The sequence below is a fragment of the Bicyclus anynana genome, chromosome 14, assembly GCF_947172395.1.
Source record: "Bicyclus anynana chromosome 14, ilBicAnyn1.1, whole genome shotgun sequence".
Taxonomy (NCBI): domain Eukaryota; kingdom Metazoa; phylum Arthropoda; class Insecta; order Lepidoptera; family Nymphalidae; genus Bicyclus; species Bicyclus anynana.
In genome coordinates this window covers 4,944,442-4,966,064 of record NC_069096.1, presented here as the reverse complement: position 1 = coordinate 4,966,064, position 21,623 = coordinate 4,944,442, and the positions used below count along the sequence as shown (strand labels likewise).

At 35.4% G+C, this 21,623-nt stretch overlaps 1 protein-coding gene across 1 annotated transcript in view; it reads left to right on the top strand.

The window, feature by feature from the left end:
- The window catches only part of LOC112049262 (G-protein coupled receptor Mth2-like), a 49,027-nt gene that overhangs the window by 11,294 nt on the left and 16,110 nt on the right, over positions 1 to 21,623 (top strand). The window contains exons 2-3 of the mRNA XM_052885337.1: positions 7,676 to 7,853; positions 12,102 to 12,293. Of these exons, the coding sequence (XP_052741297.1) occupies positions 7,676 to 7,853; positions 12,102 to 12,293 (370 nt within the window). The remainder of the gene's footprint in view (positions 1 to 7,675; positions 7,854 to 12,101; positions 12,294 to 21,623) is intronic.

Below are 21,623 nucleotides of genomic sequence, written 5' to 3'. Positions count from 1 at the left end.
TCATGGTAGAGTTTTCTTGTTTCGTTCTTTTTAGACCCCTTTTTACGTAGTCGGGTTATAGTTTTTCATTACAGAATACGTATTCTATACGGCTTTATGAAATTCTCTTTGGTGCGGTAATATTTTACACGTAAACTGGAAACAATGTTGAAATACGAGCAAAGTACCTAGGCACGTTTGTTTTAAGGTAATACATTATATTATCACACTCGTAATTGTGAGTTGAATTAAATTTTGGGGTTTAATTAAGGGACATAATCTTATCCTACCCAAGTATAGTGTATACCCATAACAGTCGAATAACGGGCCATAAGAACCATACGATCTTGTAATATGTAGCATATTATGAAATACTAGCGGACGCCCGCGACTTCGTCCGCGTGAAAGTCGTTGTAAACTTTCAACTACCCCTATCCTACCCTACCCTACCTCTACCCTACCCCTACCCTACCCTATCCCAACCCTACCCCTACCCTACCCTACCACTACCCTACCCCTACCCTACCCCTACCCTGCCCTACCACTCCCCTACCCCTACCCTACACTACCCCTACCCAACCCCTACTCTACCCCTACCCTACTGATTAAGGCTGCACTTCTTTATTTTTTCCTCCCACCGCGAGTCGGGTCGAGCGCTGCAACCGTTACACAAAAATAATCCTTAAAGTCCTTAAAGCATGAATTAGTATTCACGCGCAATGGCTTAGCGTATTTCATGTATAACTTTGGTGTTTCTTTACCGATTTTTATGATTATTTTTTTATTGAATAGGTAATAATGTTAACTTTCTTATTAGGGATGAGTGATGAGTGTTATAAACATAAGAGTAGACAAATATAATCAGAAAGCTCCGAACTGCTAAGCTATCGGGAGTTACACGCGTTATTGTGAGTCAACCATAAAAGATAGACATATATATGCTGTTGTGTTTTTATAGATAATTTTAAGGAGAACATTTCCGTCATACATGATTTCTATGTAGCTTTAACCATTAAGGCTGTACACGCGACGTAAGCTTAAAAAATTGAGTAACTTCTCCGGTTTTCTCAACATTTCTCTTCACTGCTCTGCTCCTATTGATCGTAGCGTAATGAAAAGTATACTATAACCTGCCCAGGAGTATGTTGAATAATTGTACCAACTTTCATTAAAATCCGTCCAGTAGTTTTTGTTTCTATAAAGAACATACAGACAGACAGACAGACAGACAGACAGACAGACAGACAGACAAAAATTTTACTGATTGCATTTTTGGCATCAGTATCGATTACTAATCACCCCCTGATAGTTATTTTGGAAATATATTTCATGTACAGAATTGACCTCTCTACAGATTTATTATAAGTATAGAAGATTATTACGGTCTACGACAGAGCTGGAACTATATTACGGAGATAATTATATACATACATGTAACATGTACCAGTCTTTTTGGGGTAAAAGAAAACCCCTGAAATTAAAAAAAAAATAATACGAGGATGTACAAATCAAATTGTACACAAGGTTGGGAATTAGGCTAACCAATACCTTAACCGACCTTTATCCAGAGTTCGATATTATTTTTACTGCCCACATCCCTAAACGCGCTGCAGACTTGACAGTTAACTTGATCGTGTGTGACTGACGTTACGTCTTACCTATATTATTATTATAAAGGTAAAAAGTTTGTTTGTTTGTTTGCTTGAACGCGCTAATCTCAGAAAGCGACAGCAATTATATTAAAAAGAAGAAAGATTTGTATTTAACGAATGAACTCAAAAACTACTGGACCAATTTAAAAATTCTTTCACCAATAGAAAGTTACATGATCAAAGAGCATAATAGGCCATATTTTGTTCCCGTATTCCCACGATAATGGGAACTACACGAGTGAAACCGCGTTTTTCTGCTGTATTAGACATCCCTATATGTTCCAGGTCAACGCTTATGCATTATGTAAAATGCTCATACATCATAGTCTACGGTCAGATTAAATCGTACTGAAACTGAAATCGATATTATACCTACTACAGATAAATTAATCTCAACTCGAGAGCCTCTCTACTCTACCGTACAGATTAAATTAAAAATTAAACCTTTATCAATTACTAGCAGACGCCCCGCGGTTTCACCCGGGTAGGTATTTGTTACAAGTTTCTCGATTACCTACAGGTAGTATTAATATTCATTATTTATGTTATTGTGGAGGGGATGTAGCAGTGTTGGTATAAAAAAGAGGGTGTTAGGCAGCGTAGATACCGTCACGCTGCCAGTCGCGTTAGTGATTTTGTACAACAATGTTTTGTGTTGTAATTATTGTTTATCATAAATTGTTTAGTGTGGGCATGGAGAACATGTCGGGCAGGGAAGGTGAGTGTTGATGCATTATAAACGGAAAAAAAAATTACTCCCAAGGTCACAAACCCTGGGAGCTGCTCGAGGTGTTTCTTCTACCACAAAATAATAGTACAATCACTGTCGCTGCTACCCGTCACGACATATAATTCCCCTTCATCATGTCATTCCCATACATTTTTCTAGTTTTTGAAGCGTTAGTGATTGTAGAAAGAGAATCGACGAGCCACTTCTCATCTAATAACTTTTACTCTTTTTTGTAATGTTATGTTTTATAGTCAAATAAATTAATTTATTCTATTCTATTCGTAGAACGAATGAAGTTATACCTATCCATGTAGGATAGGTATAACTTCATTTTATTTAAAGTTTGTTTAGCCAACTTTGCTCTACATATTTACAATACAAACACGTTATTTACAAAGACGAAGTTCTCATGGACGGTGTATATTTTTCCAACAACTGATTTTGTTTTAACATTAAAACGTGTTCAACTCCGAATTATGGAATGCTAACAAAATGATGTAAGGTCTAAATTGTTAACCGTCAAACATTTTGTTTATTATTGCAACTGCTTGGTAGGTTGTTGTATTTTTGGCACGCCTGTTTCTCGTTTCTTGAGTGTTGCCATATGTTGGGAAAACTTAAGAGGAACGGTATTGTTATGGAATTATGAATGATTTAATGTTCACTAGCGCTAATAAATACGTTATTTTCCGAAAGGTATATAGCTCGGTTTTATACAGAAACATTTTATGGCTGTCAGATGTGTTGGTTATAAAAACCAGGAATCGAAGTATTTTTGATGGAATTTATTGTACCTGCCTAGTAACTGTGGCATCCCATTACAACCTTTTTCTTTGAGTGATGAAGGTATGAGTTCATGAGGTGGTATTATTGCCTCTATGGTCAATCCTTCATTTTCGTAGATCATCATCATCATCATTATCAACGCATATTCGGCCCACTGCTGAGCCCGAGTTTCCTCTCACTGCTGCGCTCGAGTTTCTTCTAAGAATGAGAGGGGTTAGGCCAATAATTCACCACGCTGGCCCAATGCGGATTGTCAGACTTCACACACGCAGAGAATTAAGAAAATTCTCAGCTATGCAGATATCCTCTTCACTGTTTGAAACACGTGATAGTGGATTAAAAAAGACTTAATAGCTTTTAAGTAGTCAGTTGCCTATACCGGTTAATTTTACAATAGATATTATAGTTGAAAGACTATATGTCCGATCCGATCCTCCTGTAACTGAAATTTCATCGGCAACCATACCGTTCAAGCCTAAAGAAAAACAGAAAAGGAATAAGCTCGGTGGTACTTCCTTGGACGATCTCTCATACAAACAGCTCTACTACTATGTATTAAAAATGTTGATAGCATTCAGATTTCAGTAATTATATAATTTCAGTAGTTATTTAATCTAATTAACAAGTCATATTGATTTAGATTTAGAAATGATGTAGATATATAGGAAATTACTTGCGGTGTCGATTACTACAACAAAATTAGCAGTGAATAGTTATAACATTACACAATGTTTTAGTCGTAAATTGTAATGAATGTGTTTATTACGTACAGTGCGTTAATAACTGGCTAATAGGACGAGAGCCTGAGAATGTCAAGCCTTCGTCATTTAGCAAAAGCTGGGTGTTTGTCAACCCATGCTAATGCAATAAGTAGGTAGGCAGGCAACCATGGAGTTAGGACCGTAGTGAATCACTGGTCATATCCCAAAACCACCACAGTTTATAATATTAACATAAAATTGAAAATTTTGAAAAATCCCCGAAAGTTATGAAATTATTAATTACACTCTCGATCAAGTCGGGGATAAAATATAGCCTATAGCCTTCCTCGATAAATGGGCTATCTGAAACTGAAAGAATTTTCTAATCGGACCTGTAGTTCTTAAGATTACCAGTACAGTAGTAAGGAATTTAAAGCAAACAAACAAACAAACAAACTCTTAAGCTTTACAATATTAGTATAGAATTTAAAACAAAATTACTGAATCGATTTTCATGAAATCAATCTGACCAATATGGAATAGTATATCAAATAAAAAAAGAATTTTCAAATTTGGTAATTAAATGACGAAGTTTCTCCTTTTTTTGAAGTCAGATAATTTTCCAACTACTTGCTACTTAAGATAAGAGCATGAGCTGACAAAATTCCAGCTTTTATACAATGACGAAGCTCTTACAATGACAGGCTCTGGGACTATAATGTCGTAGATCAGTGTTGGCACACATGTCTCGCATTAGACTTCAGTATTCTGCATATAAAATCACATACAGGTACATTCGGCATTCGATTTATTTATTCTGCGCTGCAATTTGTAAAATCAATCGCTTGGAAATCCATAATTATTTAAGTAATCCTATAAGTATTTATTTATTAACTAACTCCGAAAAGGTTTTGGGAAAAATTGCCAAAAAACAGTTTAATTAAAAGTTAAAAATTGAAAATGTCAATTATTTTTTAAAGATTAATAACGTCAATTGGTAAAACTAAAAACTAAAAAGGTAATTATCAAAAAGATTAAAAATGTCAAAAATTAAAAAATGCTAATTATTTTACATCTAAAGTCAAAATATCTATTGTAGATTAATACTAATATAAGTTTGTGGCTTGTTAAAGTATAGTTAGGAAAGTAGTAAACACCTATTTGAATTTTAGCTGTATGAATCACGCAGGAAGTAAAAATATTGTAAACGATAATAATATTTAATCCCTTATTGTGTTTTTTTCTGGTTTCTGCCTTTCGAACTGATAGTAAACTTATTACAAACAGATCGTCTTCACGTTTTGAAACGTTGTAAACTAAGCCTACTTGACATGATCAATTTCTTAATTTGAATTTTATAAATAATCCGTATGTAAGATTAAATAAAAACAGTTTCGTTCTCATTTTTGTCTGTTACCTTTTCGCTGCTTAACTGCTGAACCGATTAGGATGGTTTATAGATTTTTTAAAATAATATTAGGTAAAGATAGTCTGCGTTGTACAACATTGTGATTTTGTTGCTGCTCCTAGACTATTTTTTTAGTTCGCGTCGTAGCAGATACTAGATAGCATTCCCATGTACTCGTACCAATCATTCTTAATCAAGTTTAGTTTCTTAGACAAAATACACGGTACTATAGGCATATCTTCGGAGAGTAGGGCAAATATTGTAAAATATTAAATTTTTTCTGCATTACGTAATGTGGATGAATATTTAAAAGGTTAAGTGTTTTTGTGTGACGCACTCACTGTTTTTTTTATTTTTTCAAAAAAGCACGCGAACATAGCCGTGAGTTAAATCTAGTATTAAGTATTTTGTATTTGAATACAACCCTAACGATGTTTGAATAGATGTATTTAATAATAATAGCTGTAGGTGAATAAAACGGTAGTCTAATAATTTTCTTCGAACTGATTTGCGCTTTATTGTGTCGTAGCGAGAGTCGCTATTTATTCTAATGACGTTGCGGAGTGAATCTTCTGTAAGTACTTGTACATAGGTATTTTGTATTCTGTGTTCATACTAATCTATAGCTTTCTAGTAGTAAGTCTCTGCGATAAACAGGAAGAACGGACAGACAGACGGATATGGCGAAACTATAAAGGTTCCTTGTGGACTACGGAACCCTAAAATGCATAATCATGTAAGGGTAGTTAGTAGCCCAATTATAAAATAAACATCCATAAATTGTAAGTAATGGTACAGGCTACGCGGGAGCAACTTATTTTATTGCTTGGTACATTATTCTTAATAATAGACAACTTTTTTCATGTAGGTAATATACCGAGAAACGTTGTATTTAAATGACTTGCAAACCATAACGAATATAGATTCAATCATTAATATCTTTTCGGATCATACCTACGTACTTCCGTTATTACATACGAGACAACTACTTACCTATTGAAAAAAAATGTGTGTTACTATTGAGATATAGATTTGTATTCAGAACGCAGCGTTGTTTCTATTGTCTGTGGTTCCTTTTCTCGTGTAATGATGTGGCTCAAAATCAATGCATCAATCAATACATACTCGTATGAATAAAATTTTAAAATAACTGCTTTTATTTATTTACGCGATACTTGAATGAGATGAGAGTGAATAGACATCTTCTAGGTAAGCGCGTTCCACCTTAGGCCACATTTATACACTAATTATTTTAAAACTTTGGATTGAGATCCATAATCCACGCATTATTTCCAAGCCATTATATACTCCGAGTAGTTCGAGAAGCCATTGAAATTCGAAAATACAATAATTTCAATCGGGAAGATGGTTTCAAACTAGCCAGCGAGTGGAACCCGGTGGTAGAATTGTGCAAACCAAGAGGGCGCCCTGAAACGCCTAATAACAAAAGCGATGTCGTGAGTGTGGTTTGCCTAAACAGCCAAAAACGCGAGGTTGTTGTAAAAAGAAAAATAACTAGAAAGAGGGATCTACCCTCTTTCTAGTTATTTTTCTTTTTACAACAACCTCTGCCACCAAACAGCTGATGTCAACTTCGCATCTCGCAACTTCTTTCCCGCCGTGACCACGATCCATGCAACTGGGTCGAAATATCGACATTAAAAAAAAAGAATACAGCCGAACGTAGAACCTCCTCCTTTTTGGAAGTCGGTTAAAAATCTCGTCGTTTTATCGTGGTATGTACCCGTTTAAATAATAATCACATTACACTTACTAAGTTTTAACTTACTAGGTTTTTGATATGCAGTTGAAATTCTCAGCAGGAAGTTGCTAGTGTTAAACCCCATGCCTCGGAGATTACAATATGCCGCCATTCCTGGTCTTTATTACTAACACTAACAGGTGTTAGGCGGGCGCTATCAGGTGTTAGACCTGATAGCGCCCGCCAACACACTTTGGAGCTGCGTGGTGGTCCTAAGCTCCAATCCCCTCTACTCCCATAAGACCATGAGAAGAGACGTGACCTCTGCCTTCGATTTGGAGGGCGTAGGTTCGAATCTCATCCGAGGGATGCACCTCTAACTTTTCAGTTATGAATGAAATGAAAAATTAAATGAAATGTTATGCGTATTTTAAGATATTAAATATCAAATGGTGAAGGAAAACGTCGTGAGGAAACCTACATACCAGAGAATTTTCTTAATTCTCTGCGTGTGTGAAGTCTCCTAATTCGCATTAGGCCAGCGTGGTGGACTAAGGTCTAACCCCTCTTATTCTGAGAGGAGACTCGTGCTCAATAGTGAGCCGTAGTAATTTTTAATGATGATGATAAGGCTATACCCTGTAGGCCGTTAGGCTGGTAATGATGAAGTAGGTACTGAGGTATTTTGGTTATTAATACAATTTATTATTTTCACAGAACGGGACGTTATTTGAAATAGCCAATAACGTGCTACAATGGCACTCCCCGGTGAGGTTCTGCCTCGACATGAAGTTGGACGACAGCTCCCCCAAGTCCAGATTAGTGGGAGGAGTTTGCTACCCGGACCAAAACTCCAACGGTGACAGCCCCGGACTTTTCATCGCTTATGGCGTCGGTAAGATAAAAAATCATTTTATGAAAGTTCAAAGTTTATTAGTCTATGACAGCTGGTCTATGCTCCTCAACGATTTTATAGAATTAAATATGTTATATACGTACATAAAACATTTTGAAGAACAATTTGGAATGTGCACAGTGCACACTTTTTAAAAAAAAACTTTTTCACCAAAAATTTCTTGTATTGAATATTTAGCACCTTACCTACATTTTTAATTTTCAGATTCCTATTAACAAAAATGTTGTAAAGCTACTGTTGCACATGCTCATTTCAAGCATGAAAGCACGCTACTATTGAACAGTTGCTACTTATTAGCATGTGTATCGCAACATTGCTAATAATGAGCATGCTTATTTTGAGCTTGCTCAATAATCAACAGTCGTGCGATTTATGAGCATGCTAATTGCTGCGCAGTTGGTGCTTTTAGCGCGTCTGAACAAGTTTGCTTATTGAGTATGCTAGTCGATGAGCATTACTATTCTGTATTCTCTTCACCTTCATCTCTCCCTGTCTAACACGACACTATAGACAGAGAGTGATAGATACAAATTAGCATGTGTAATTGAAATGTTTGCTTTGAGCATGCTTATTCAGGAGCATACTTAAAAATAGCATGCTTATGCTAGCAAATGTAAACTGATGATAAGCATGCTCGTATGGAACATACTTAATAGCACGTTTTTAGCATGCTATTTTAGAGCATGTGTAACAGTGCTATAAATTCTGAAGAGTATCTATATAATAGACCTACTTTGTTTCGAGCCGTGGATCACTATAGATTGTTAATCGTAGACTGGACTAATCAACGATATAATTAATATAAAATATCGTTGGGTTTAATAATGTTGTTACACTTTATTAGCACTAAATGTTTGACGTGCGTGCCTAGCCAGCTACATACCTAGTGATTTGTTGTAGGTAAACTGACGATCCCAATAAAACGTTACTGTCTTTTATTGGGCTCGTCTATTAACTTGAACGAATGTTGTGTTACCCACATCGATTAGTGTTACCAACTCTCCAAATTATTTATCCCAAAAGTTTGAGTCAAAAACCCCTAAAATCGCCTTAATTATTGAGTTGTCTCCCTAAAAATATAAATTCATAATAATTTAGAAATAATATGCTGTAATATGTTTCAAAAGTCTATATTTAATACAGACAAAATATTACGTCTTTATCTGAAGATTCAGATTTTTTGCAATCATACATGTTGACAATGAATAAATTTAACAATGTTTTTTATTCGATGAAAATTGCCGCCAGTTGCCTCAGAGTGGTTGTAGAATAACGTAATATCGTTATAAGTCGCTCGGTCAAGAAAGAAATATTAAAATTATATTAAATTTAAAAATATTAAAGTGTCATTAAATAAAAATTTCAGACCCCTAAAAAATCCCATTTTACTTATTTGCCCCCTAAATCTGGGGGGAAAACCCCTAAGTTGGGAACCCTGACATCGATAAACCACATCCTGAATTAATTTGCCCTCTATACTGTGAATAGTGCCATGCGTAAGTATGCAATTTACAGTAAGTATAATCTAATAATATAAGCTATACAAACTTACTGTGAACAGTTGCGTGGCGTACACAAGACTTTGACTAGGGTAGGAACCTACCAGTGGCAAAGGATGGAATTGATTTATGGAAATTCATACCGATTGATAGAAACTCCGGTTTCTCGTAGATCCATACATATGCATTACAATAATCACATCACACTAATATTGTGTGTGTGTATGTTTGTTCCTTCTTTGTGCTGCTATTTTACTGAAATTTAGAATGGAAATAGGTTTATTTTCGATAATTTTCATTCCGGAAAAATCCATAGTTCCCGCAGAGTTTGTGAAAAACTGAATTCCACGAAGTCGCGGGCATTCGCTAGTGAATATATGTATATGTATGGATTTTTAAAAGGTAACCCGGTGGGAATCGGCCTGTATGGACTTTTCGCCGCTGGCCGTATAGTAGGTATGCTATACGTACAAATTCTACAAAATACAAAATTACTCCTCCAATACTGGCTCAAGGACTGAGGATTTTGGCATCTATTGATTGCAGACCACAGCCTGAGAATATACTCGTTACTTTGTATAATGTGTCTGTGACTTTGACAATAATTAAAAAAATAAAAAACCAGACTGCCTAACCTTCTCGCACCTAAAGTATAGCGATTAATAAATCCTTCTAAACAAAAAAAGAATTTTCAAAATTGGTCTTTAAATGACGGAAATATCGTTTTCTTTAATATGGCCATGATATACTATATTGAAATCCATTTTTTTAAATTTCACCTATCCAAGAACACTTGGGTTATTAAGACAAATTTAACGATATCTTAATAACGTAAATCAGTTCAGCGGTTTGGAAGATATGAGGTAATTTAGAATATAACATACATACAAGATACGCGTGAAAAACATAACCCTTGCAGGGTAAAAATAATGACTAATGGGTAAAAAACTTTAAGTTAATAATTATCTTAAACTTGTTAACCTCATTAGCACGTTCGCTGCGGCACTGTTACGAGAAGTATTTATTGTATTTGGAGTTCCCGCTAATGGACAATTTTACTACGCATGCAAAATCATTTGAAACTTCGTTACATTAAAGATTTTATATATACGAATGCATTGGTTTTTGTTTTATTTAAAAATACCAAATAGTTATGATTGTACATGCATTCAAAGTTCGCATATATCGACTCCCGATGACAGTCGCGATATTGTACGTGACGTCATCGTTGGACATTTGATCTGCCGGTTCAGGCAATTGGGATGATGACTAGGTTTGAATATATTGATTTTTATGATACATTCGGGTAAATAAGGTCAATGTTAACTTTTATACATAAAAAGCAAAGATTGACTGGATATTTGCAAAATAAATAAGATTATAAAATTTCAAAATCTGTTAAAAATCTTTTATTGTAAATAAATGAAAATTCATACAGTTTTAGCTTCCTTACATTAAATGTGACCTATAAACTTGAATGCACAAATATCAAAGATATTAGTAATTTTGTTTGACCGCCCATACAAATCTAACGATCATTATGGACCTACGACGTCATTAAATCGTTCCGTTTAGTATGGGGCGTTTTTCAGGGATCCGCGGCTTCGACGCAAATCTGACCCTTTACTTTCTTGTAGCTCCGAAAGTAATGATCGCAAATACCCAGTTACTTTTGTAAAATTGCTTTACTATTAGCATACTCCTAATTTATATACAATTTTAAAAACAGTCATCATACCTATTTCGCCTGTCAGTATGACATCGACCAATGATAATATGTGTCTATTCAACCATTGACCTTTTTTTTTTATTCTTTACAAGTTAGCTCTTGACTACAAGCTCACCTGAGGCTAAGAGACGATGCAGTCTAAAATGGAAGCGGGCTAACTTGTTAGAAGGAGCATGAAAATCCACACCCCTTTTCGGTTTCTACACGGCATCGTACCGGAACGCTAAATCGCATGGCGGTACGTCTTTGTCGGTAGGGTGGTCACGTGGTCACACGTGGTGGTGGACGGAGGCCGTTAAGTAATCTCACAATCTTGTTATCTGAAAATTAGTAGTAATTACTAATTTGGTTTGGTCATACATCCTGTGTCTACACATATATTGATAGCTTTGTATCAGTCATGTCTCGTATTTCGGGTAACTAATGTTAGGTACACAGAGCAAACAGTCTTGTATGAAATTGACAAATGGCTAACGAACCGAGTTTCAAGCTTGGAAATTCAATACAAGAATTCTGTAGTACTGGTAGGTATTAACTTAGCTTAGTTTAGCCTGTGGGCTAAAGTTAGTTGACATCAGCTGTTAGGGGCAGAATCGATCTACCCTCTTTCTTGTTCTTTTTCTTTTTTCAACAACCTCGCGTTTTTGGCTGTTTAGGCAAACCATACTCACGACATCGCTTTTGTTATTAGACGTTTCGCGGCGCCCTCTTGGTTTGCACAATTCTACCCGTTTAAATAATTTTCATAATGAACAAGCACGAAATAAGTTTAAAATCATTAGATGAATAGTTTAGGCGCTACGAACCATCTATAAACTTTATACGGCGTACTTATATTGCGTTAATTCTTTCGAAATGTGAAGCTACTGTTTTTGTAGCAGATTAACGATTAACGAAATTAACTATTTAATTAACGGTGCCCACTTATGCCTAGGAGTTCATACATTTCGTCTTGTCAGCGTGGCTCTAAAACCAGCCTAAGAACTATTTATGTTCCAGGTCTAATGCTCTCTGTGCCGTTCCTCTTGGCTACGTTCCTCGTGTACGCCTTCATCCCGGAGCTGCGGAACCTTCACGGCATGTGTTTGATGGCGTATTGCGGGGGGCTCATCGTCGCCTACCCCTTCCTAGCCTACCTCAAGCTGCATACTGGACAAGTCGGCGTGGCCATGACTGGATGCTACGTCATAGGTATGACTATTTCACGAAATGAATATTGATGTAATAATTCGATGCGTTGCTAGAACCAGCTCATGACTAAGGACCCCGAATGGGTTTGAAACTAGTCATGCGAGTGTTAGCCGTGTTTTATTTTTTTAATATACTATAACACTCACGAATCACGATAATTTAAACGAAATTTTAACATAAGTAATTGTTTTTTTATTCAACTCATTTTAACTGACGGTGCACTACCCTACTGCTTATATTTAAAGATTATGTTAAAACTAAAAGTACCTATCCAATAAAATATTGTATAGTTAATAAAAAAATTAAGGTATTTTGACGGCCTCCGTGGCGCAGTGGTAAGCGCTGTGGATTTACAAGACCTGGCCCTGGGTTCTGGGCTGACTGAGGTTTACTTAATTGGTCCAGGTTGTGCTGGTGTGTCTGGGAGGCTTTACATCATCACTTACCTTCAGGTGAGAGGCAAAGGTCATATCCACTGCTTACCGTTTATTAACTAATGAAACCCCCCCCCCCCCCCAATAAAAATATTAATTTGACTGTTGAAGAAAATAAGGGTTAAGGTTTTTTTTATTTCAATAAAACTTAACACATAAAGTAGTAAAAGTAGTCTTTGTAATATTAATGTGATGGGTGTGTTCGTTTATTGTCGCAAATGGATTCAATGTTAGGAGTAATTTTGGGCAATTTGAACCTTAATTTTGACTCGGTATCAGTTAACAAGCCACTATTACGTAAATTTTGTTGCGAACCCCCTGCCTTCAAATAGCGCGTACCCCACTTTGAGAAACCCTGCACTGAGTTAACACGTCTCTAGAAAAATGAAATTGATTTAACCTTACAATATTCTTTTTATGAACTAAGGTCGTGAGCACAGATGTCGTATGAAGCTACGTTTCAGGCCAAATATATTTTCGGTGTTGAGTTATGGTCTGGTTAATATTTAATAAAGCTCAGCCGTTGTGGGACGTAAACCTGCTGATGTTAACGTATTGCCCCAATAAATAACTGAACATATAATGGCAGCTATTTACTGATACGATCCATCTCGAAGTGCTTACATATTATGTTCGAAATTACCACAGTATACCTGGATGAATGAGACACGACCTGTGAGTCGTAATGACTCGAAGAGGTAGGTATGAGTCTTTATGACTTTATTTATCCAGTTTACCAAATAAGCCTCAATCATTGAGGGGTGGTGGTTCGATCCCTGCTCCGTTGGTCTATTCACAGTCTTTCCCGACTAGTTGGAGGTGAATGGGAATGTTGCTAATATTATATGGCAAATATTCTTTTTAAAAAAAGTGAGAACAATGCCAATTTTCATTTCATTAACGAACATGTTACTAACCAATTATATTATTCATTTCGATATATTAAATGTCCTACTTTGGTATGTGGCTCAATAATAGAGATAAACTTTATGGAAGATATAAATAAAAATTTCTGTCTAATGATATAGCCACATATAGCAGTTTTACGTACGGCGTCTCCTAGTACCTATTTAATAATTATAATTTACCGTTATGATATTTACCATGTTTTGTAATAAATAAAGTGCCATGCCATATTAGTATAGTATTAATTTTAGCAATAACTAATAATAATTATCTTTGATGCGACATTTCAAAGAATTTTCTCTTGGTCATCACAGAAAACTTTCTGGAAACCGATGAGTTTTAAGATATTGCTTCCGTTCGTATAATAATTAAGTAGCACTTAAAACCCCAAGTTTCATTACTTTACAGAAGTTTATATCTACCACATTCAAGGTATTCGTAATCCGTAGATTAAGTAGGGCTTGACCCATATTTTCTTGAAATATATTTTCTCCGTTTCAAACACTGTTTCGACTCATTGCGTGGGTTATTCTTTTTAACCGAGTTCAAAAAAAGGAGGAGGTTCTCAATACGACGCGTATGTTTTTTTTATGTTTGTTACCGCATAAATTCGTAATTTCTTAACCAATTTCAAAAATTCTTTTTTTGCTTGAAAGAGATACTTCCAGATTGGTCCCATTTAATTTTCATGAAAATAGGTTCAGTAAGTTACAATGAAAATAACGTCCTACCAACAGAAAAAAAATCACAAAGTTTTATACAAATGTAACATGTTTACGAAATTCCAGTGCACTTTTAGCTGACTAAAAGAATGGAAAAGAATCATCACCTAGCCTCTCTTTAATGGCCTCTTTGTGACGCGATTTGCAGCTTAGAGTTTAGACCCACCATGCTGTTTCAATTCTTAGGACGATATATACATTTTGTCTGGTAGATGCATTATCACTACCTGATGTTAATATTCGGTTTCAATCTCTTGGAAGAAAGAATATCATAATATTAAACCGGAGGACTAGGTCTTAGGCTCCACTATTCGATGCCGTTTTGGCCGCAACTGTATGCAGTTATAATAAAAATATTTCGGTATGTAGGTAATGGCATGGCTTAAAGATAGGGTAATTGGGAACAGTAAAATATAATATCAGATAGGTGGTTATCGCTAATGCGTCCTAATTTATCGCAAGCGTAGAATTGGTCTCCCAATTTTAATGGGGGTTAATTGATGTTAGAGGTTAAAAATGTTGAAAAGATTACGCAATTTTAAATTATATTGTATAACATGCATGATTATTATTGATAAAAATTATTGTAGGTATATCTACCTACCATGTTAGTTGCAAACAAAATTAACGAATTGTTATACTTACTCAAAAAAGTCATTAAAATAACTACCTAATGATATTTTGTATTATACTCGTACTAAGGTAAAGGTACTCCTTGTTTCCAATCACATAAATGCACTGTCAGTAAAGATTTTATACTGTTAGACATGTCTAGTGCTAATTATTAAGTATCCTAATTTAATTTATTTAGTCGCATAGTAAACAACGAAAGTTATTTTATCAATTGATACTTAAATAAGTATTGTCTACAATATAGAGTTGTGTGTTCAAAAAGTGTAAACACATTGTAAGTAAACACAAAATGGTGTGAGCTCAGTAGAGATTTTATAGGCACGTTAAATATTATAAAGCTGAAAGTTTGTTTGTTTGATTGAACGCGCTAATCTCAGGAACTACTGGTCCGATTTGAAAAATTATTTCAATGTTAGATAGCCCATTTATCGAGGAAGGCTATAGGCTATATTATCCCCATATTCCTACGGAAACGGGAACCACGCGGGTGAAACCGCGCGGCATCAGCTAGTGAAAAAAATTGTTGACTGTCAGTCATTGAAGACAAACCTATGACTAAAAAAAGTTTCGTAATTTGTGCTACTTACTGGTTTATCGATTTAGGTACGTTTACTTTTTAGTTCTAGTTTTCTAGTTCAAGTGTAAAGGTGAGCAAAGTTCACAATGCACGACAAAATACCGTCAAATGAACACGCTATATGAAAATTACGAGCAAATCAACTGTTTTAATGTGTTTGCTTTGCATGTGATAGGTATAGTGTGGGGTATCACCTAGAAACGATCAACCTTGAAAAGGAGATGGTCGATTTCAGGTCCAGTCTTGTACCCGGTATTATTAAAATTTAAAAAATACAAGAATCTTATTAAAATTTATTAAAGTGAATATATGTGAATAAATAAAATCAAATAAATAAAATTAAAACCCAAGTTTTTGAGTTATATCAAGATGGCGCCCTTAAAGGAACTATGACATGACAATTGACAGTAAACGTCAAATCGATTACTGCATTGAAAACATTTCTTGGGAGATAATGAATATTATTTCGAAAGAATTAAAGTAAATTCGTAGATTTGTATAATCAAAAATAGTTAAAACAAATATTTTCTTTTATTTCCGCTATGGTACAACACATACAATTTTGGAGTAAGGTTTATAAAAATGCACTTCAGTCAATTCGAGCTTAAATAACGCATTAGCTTATTCATTAACTAGCGGACGCCCGCGACTTCGTCCGCGTGGATTCCTGCCTTTCACAAATCCCGCGGGAACCATGGATGTTATTATACATATAAACCTTCCTCTTTAATCACTCTATGTATTAAGAAAACCGCATCAAAATCCGTTGCGTAGTTTTAAAGATTTAAGCATATATAGGGACAGACAAAACGACTTTGTTTTATACTAATTGTAATGATTGCGGAAAAAGAGCCGTTTGAGACACGTGATATTTAATTTGTAAAGTTGGTGATATGTAAAGTTGGAGGTGCATGCCCCGGACCGGATTCGAACCCACACCTCCCGGAATCGGAGGCAGAGGTCATATCCAATGGGCTATCACTGACTCAGTAAATATGTATAAATTCCAAATGTAACTTTGTATTTTAGTATCTTTTAAGATAACTTTATCAACTAATCTTCATCCCTTCTAAACAATTAAGAAGGAAACAGCAGTGATAATTGTTTTCACAAGTTCAGAGAGGTCATTAGTGTCCGCCCACGGAGATCTGGGGAGAGAGATAAAAAACTTATTATCTAAATGACATGGTCTTTAAATGAAAAAAAAAACCAGCCAAGTGCGTCTCGGGCCACGCGAAGTGTAGGGTTCCGTAGATTAAAATAGCACTGTAAACCGTTATCGAATAGAATAGACAACGACAATCATCTTCACTTGAATGTACGAACGGAACCCCAAAACAATTTGATTTTCAAATTTTCTGTTTACCATCTTATAGGCGTAATTAATATACATAGCACACAATATATCCATACGAAATTTCAGCTTTCTAGTTAACAGACTCTCAGTTATCTTACTGACAACTTTATCTATTTATATATTTAATTAACAACGGAATTAGTATGTAATTTTCTATTTCCAATTACGTTTTTTAAGTTGGTCGACTATAAATCTTTAAATAATAATAATAATAATAATAATAATATTTATTGATTCACTAGTACACATAAAAATAATTTACATAGGTCTGTGATCTCCACACTAGGATTCCCTGTATTGTGGTAATCACTTTCTTCCACAGTAGTGAAAAACTTTAAATAGCAATTTCTAATTTCTATTTCTAAACTTTATAGTTTTGCTTGTAATTTCATGATATATCCTACTTTCGTGATTTTTTACGTATTCATAAATAACCGTATGTATAGCCGTTAGAGGGCGGGGACACTTGACTCTAGCAAAAATTTTTAATAAAAATAATAAACAGCTTTTAATGTATCTACATAATGAACTATTTATACGACAAGCTTATACTGTTTGTATGATTACTTAGCGGACAGCGAGTAGTTAACACGTGCATGTGTAAGCCATAATCACAATTTCACATCACCCTCGGCGTTTGCAATTCTTTTTATTACATTAATTAATTCTATTCAAGCAAGGTGAGGGTGCGCCTGCATTAAACAAATGACATGGAGTAGTTATACGTAACTAGGTATTTGTTCCGTTTCTACATTATAGGTATTTTTACCAGGAAGTTAAGGTTCTCGCAACTTTTGACCGACGCGGGACCATAGAGTAGGAAATAACTTCGTCACAACTTAAATATTTTGGTCCCAAAAGACAAAGCCGAGTGTACTCGTAGATAGATATAAGATATAATGATTAATATCTTAAAGTAGAATGAAATGTTGACATCATAGTTAGTTTTTTTTTAAATATTAATACATAGTAATGTCATATTTAAAGAGAGAATTTGTTAGCAGTAGTAATGACAATAATTCAGCAGGCGGGGATCGCAGTCGAACGCATATACCATGGTATTGTATACATATCTTCAAAAAAATGGCTTTGAATTTTGTATACATATCTTCAAATCATCATCATCATTAACAACCCATATTCGGCTCACTATTGAGCACGAGTCAGAATGAGAGGGGTTATTTTATAGACTAATAGTCCACCACGCTGGCCCAGTGTGGATTGGCTTCACACACTCAGATAATTAAGAAAATTCTCAGTTATGCAGATATCCTCACGCTGTTTTTCCTTCACCGCTTGAGACACATGATTAATTTCTTGAAATTTTCAAAACTGACAATTCGGAGGTGCATGCGCCGAACCGGATTCGAACCTACGCCCTCCGAATTGAAGGCAGTGTGATCCACTGGGCTATCCCGGCTCATATACTGTCTATCACATACATAAAGCTACATAATAAATAATATTTAATTACAGATAGGTAATGCTATGTAACTAATCTATTTTCTACTCGACACGACACAATCAAAGTTAACGAAATTAATTTGTAACCGCTCCTTTTATTCGTAATTCAAAAATATGGCACTCATGCCATTAGCGTCAGTCACTGTGTAATTAATTATTAATACCCGCACATTAATTTTATTAAACATCGATGTAGGGCACGCCTGTATTAAGTGGATGATATGCCTCGTCAAGGTTTACTTGATTATTGAGTGGTTCTCTGAAACAATGTCCCTATTTCATATTTATAGATAGATAGGTGTAATAATTGTAATTGGCCAGCGTGATAGCCTAACCCCTTTTATTCTGAGAGGAGACTCGTGCTCAACAGTTAGCCGAACATGGGTTGTCAATGATATACGTTTTTTTATATAGTTTTGTAATTTCTTAAAATACAAGGACGCACAATCATGTAGAAAATGTCACTTAAAAACTGGCGAATTTTGCTTCGGCAGTTTTAGAATTATTGGTGAAGAACAATAAACCTAAAGTCCTTTAAAATATAGTCCAATATTCAATAAAATCCCAAATTCAGAGCAAATTCAACCTCAAAGGATTAAGTAAGTACATAAAGCAGGTTTGCTGCCGCTGGATGCTGGCGGCTCGAGACCGTTTAGTTTAGAAGTCCATGCAAGAGGCCTATGTCCAGCACTGGACGTCCGTCGGCTGTAAATGATGATGTTGATGATGATGATGATTAATGATGATGATGATGATGTTAGCTGAACTTCTGTCATGCAGGTTTACTCTTTCCCTTCACTGATGAATAAAGCGATTTTTAAACGTTCGTTATACGTGATATTTAAACGGGTACATACCACGATAAAACGACGAGATTTTTATTGTCGATATTTCGACCCAGTTGCATGGATCGTGGTCACGACGGGCTGAAGTTGCGAGATGAGAAGTGAAGTCAGCTGTTAGGGGCAAAATCGATCTACCCTCTTTCTTGTTCTTTTTCTTTTTTCAACGACCTCGTGTTTTTGGCTGTTTAGGCAAACCACACTCACGACATCGCTTTTGTTATTATGCGTATCGCGGCGCCCTCTTGGTTTGCACAATTCTACCACCGGGTTCCACTCGCTGGCTAGTTTGAAACCATCTTCCCGATTGAAATTTTTTTTTGTATTTTCGAATTTCAATGGCTTCTCGAACTACTCGGGGTATATAGTGGCGGTCCGTGGAAATAATGCGTGGATTATGGATCTCAATCCAATGTTTAGTTCCCGGTTGTAGAATGTGATCAGCTATCGCAGACATAAAAATCTCGTCGTTTTATCGTGGTATGTACCCGTTTAAATATCATTCATAATGAACAACCACGAAATAAGTTTAAAATCATTAGTTCGTTATACGTTCAAACCACCAAGTAGAGCTTGGGATTAAAACTGCGAACTTGCGAAATACATAGGAATATGAGTATATCCTATGACGAATGACATATTATTGTATGAAAATGCATCGTAGAGCTATCGTTAATGACTACGTAAGTATCCCTACGAGCAATGATAATTTTATAACATAGATCGGTTACGTCCCTACAAAATCACCGCAAAAATTGATCCGAATAATAGACTACAAAATTGAACGCACAGATGCACAATTTTGTATTTAATTCCATTATTTATTTATTATGTAGTTTTTACACTTACTGAACACTCTACTCGACAATGTAGACGATATTAAGGTACTATATGTTTAAATAACGTTCGTTGTTGACCACAACTAACATTGAGATGTGGAAATTTCCTCTTTTGATCGCCTCATTTTTCATGGCCTAATAACACATCTAATACTATTTAACTTCATTGCCTACGAGTATGTAAAAATACAAAAATACCCTTCGTTATTTCATGCGACACATACGGATGTGAACAAAATATTGCCAAGCATTCTGTTCCTCGCTATAGAGTGGGATAGATACAAACAGCAGGCTGATATTTTATAGCATTAGTCTTTTTGACATAAGTATCCACAAACATTGTACGGTTATACGACCATTAAATCATTTTTTGATGTTCTTTGCCTTTCTTTATTTTCTTTTTACTTCCGAAACGTTTTCATCATGAATTGGGTCATTATGTAGGGATAAGATGTTTATTTTTTTAGCTACGGCTTCGTCAGTAACTATAGAATTACTGATTTCTCATAACTCTTAGGTAACTCTTTGCAGAACGTTATACATTTATGCACTCGTAGTTAATAGATTGTTCTTTCAAACAGACGTGGTAACCAATTCTACCTATTTTATACCATAGCTTTAAAACAAATAGAATTGGTTACCACTAATAATTGTTGCAGAAATAACAGTTATTTCTGCAGCAATTATCTCTTTCGTATCTTTCATTCTGATCAATCCTTTCATACAATACATTCGGTGGTTTAGGGTAGGTTTAGGTTAGGTACCTACTCTAGACCTAGCCTTCATTCATAATGTCCTAGACTTCCCAGGAATGTTGGCCTTGGACTTCTTTTTCCAACATTTCCATTCACCCTCGCCTTACAAATCCGTTTTGTTATCCTCCTGTCATTTAACCTCTATAAGTGCCCAAATCATATAAGCATGTAATTATACACATACCCTGATAGATTATTAATTGGTGGACCACAGGCGTAGCCCAAGGGGGCCCAAATGAAGGGTAAAGATTTCTCGAAAAAAAGAAACAAAAATGCTCGCTTAAAATAAATATGACAGTGACTTAACCTATGTAGGCAATATATAGGATATTTCCAACTTTTTGGCGCACGCTTAATCACAGAAAAAAAATTGTGGATTACCTACATTTTACTAATTTTTGCTTTCACATGGAAGGGGCCCCTATTGTCCGGGGGCCCCATAACATTGGCGGTAGCTACGCCCCTGTGGTGGACCTTCCTTAACTTATGAGTAGTAGTATTTTTTTCATGCCCGACAGCAAGAAGTGTTATGCTTTTTTAAGAATGCAATAGTACAGTACCTACCCCATTACCTACCCACATGTTGTCACGCAGACCATAGTACGTTTACTGTCAAATATTTGATGCCCAAAATAAACTGGAAACAAAATTATTATTCCGATAAACAACAAAAGGAGGTCACGACCAATGAAGATTAAAGACACGGCGATGGCCGATATTAATAAGGTTTTAGACGTTATAACTGCGATAAAAATGAGATAAAAAGTTCATTTTTAGATAACCATGTAAAATAGATTACTT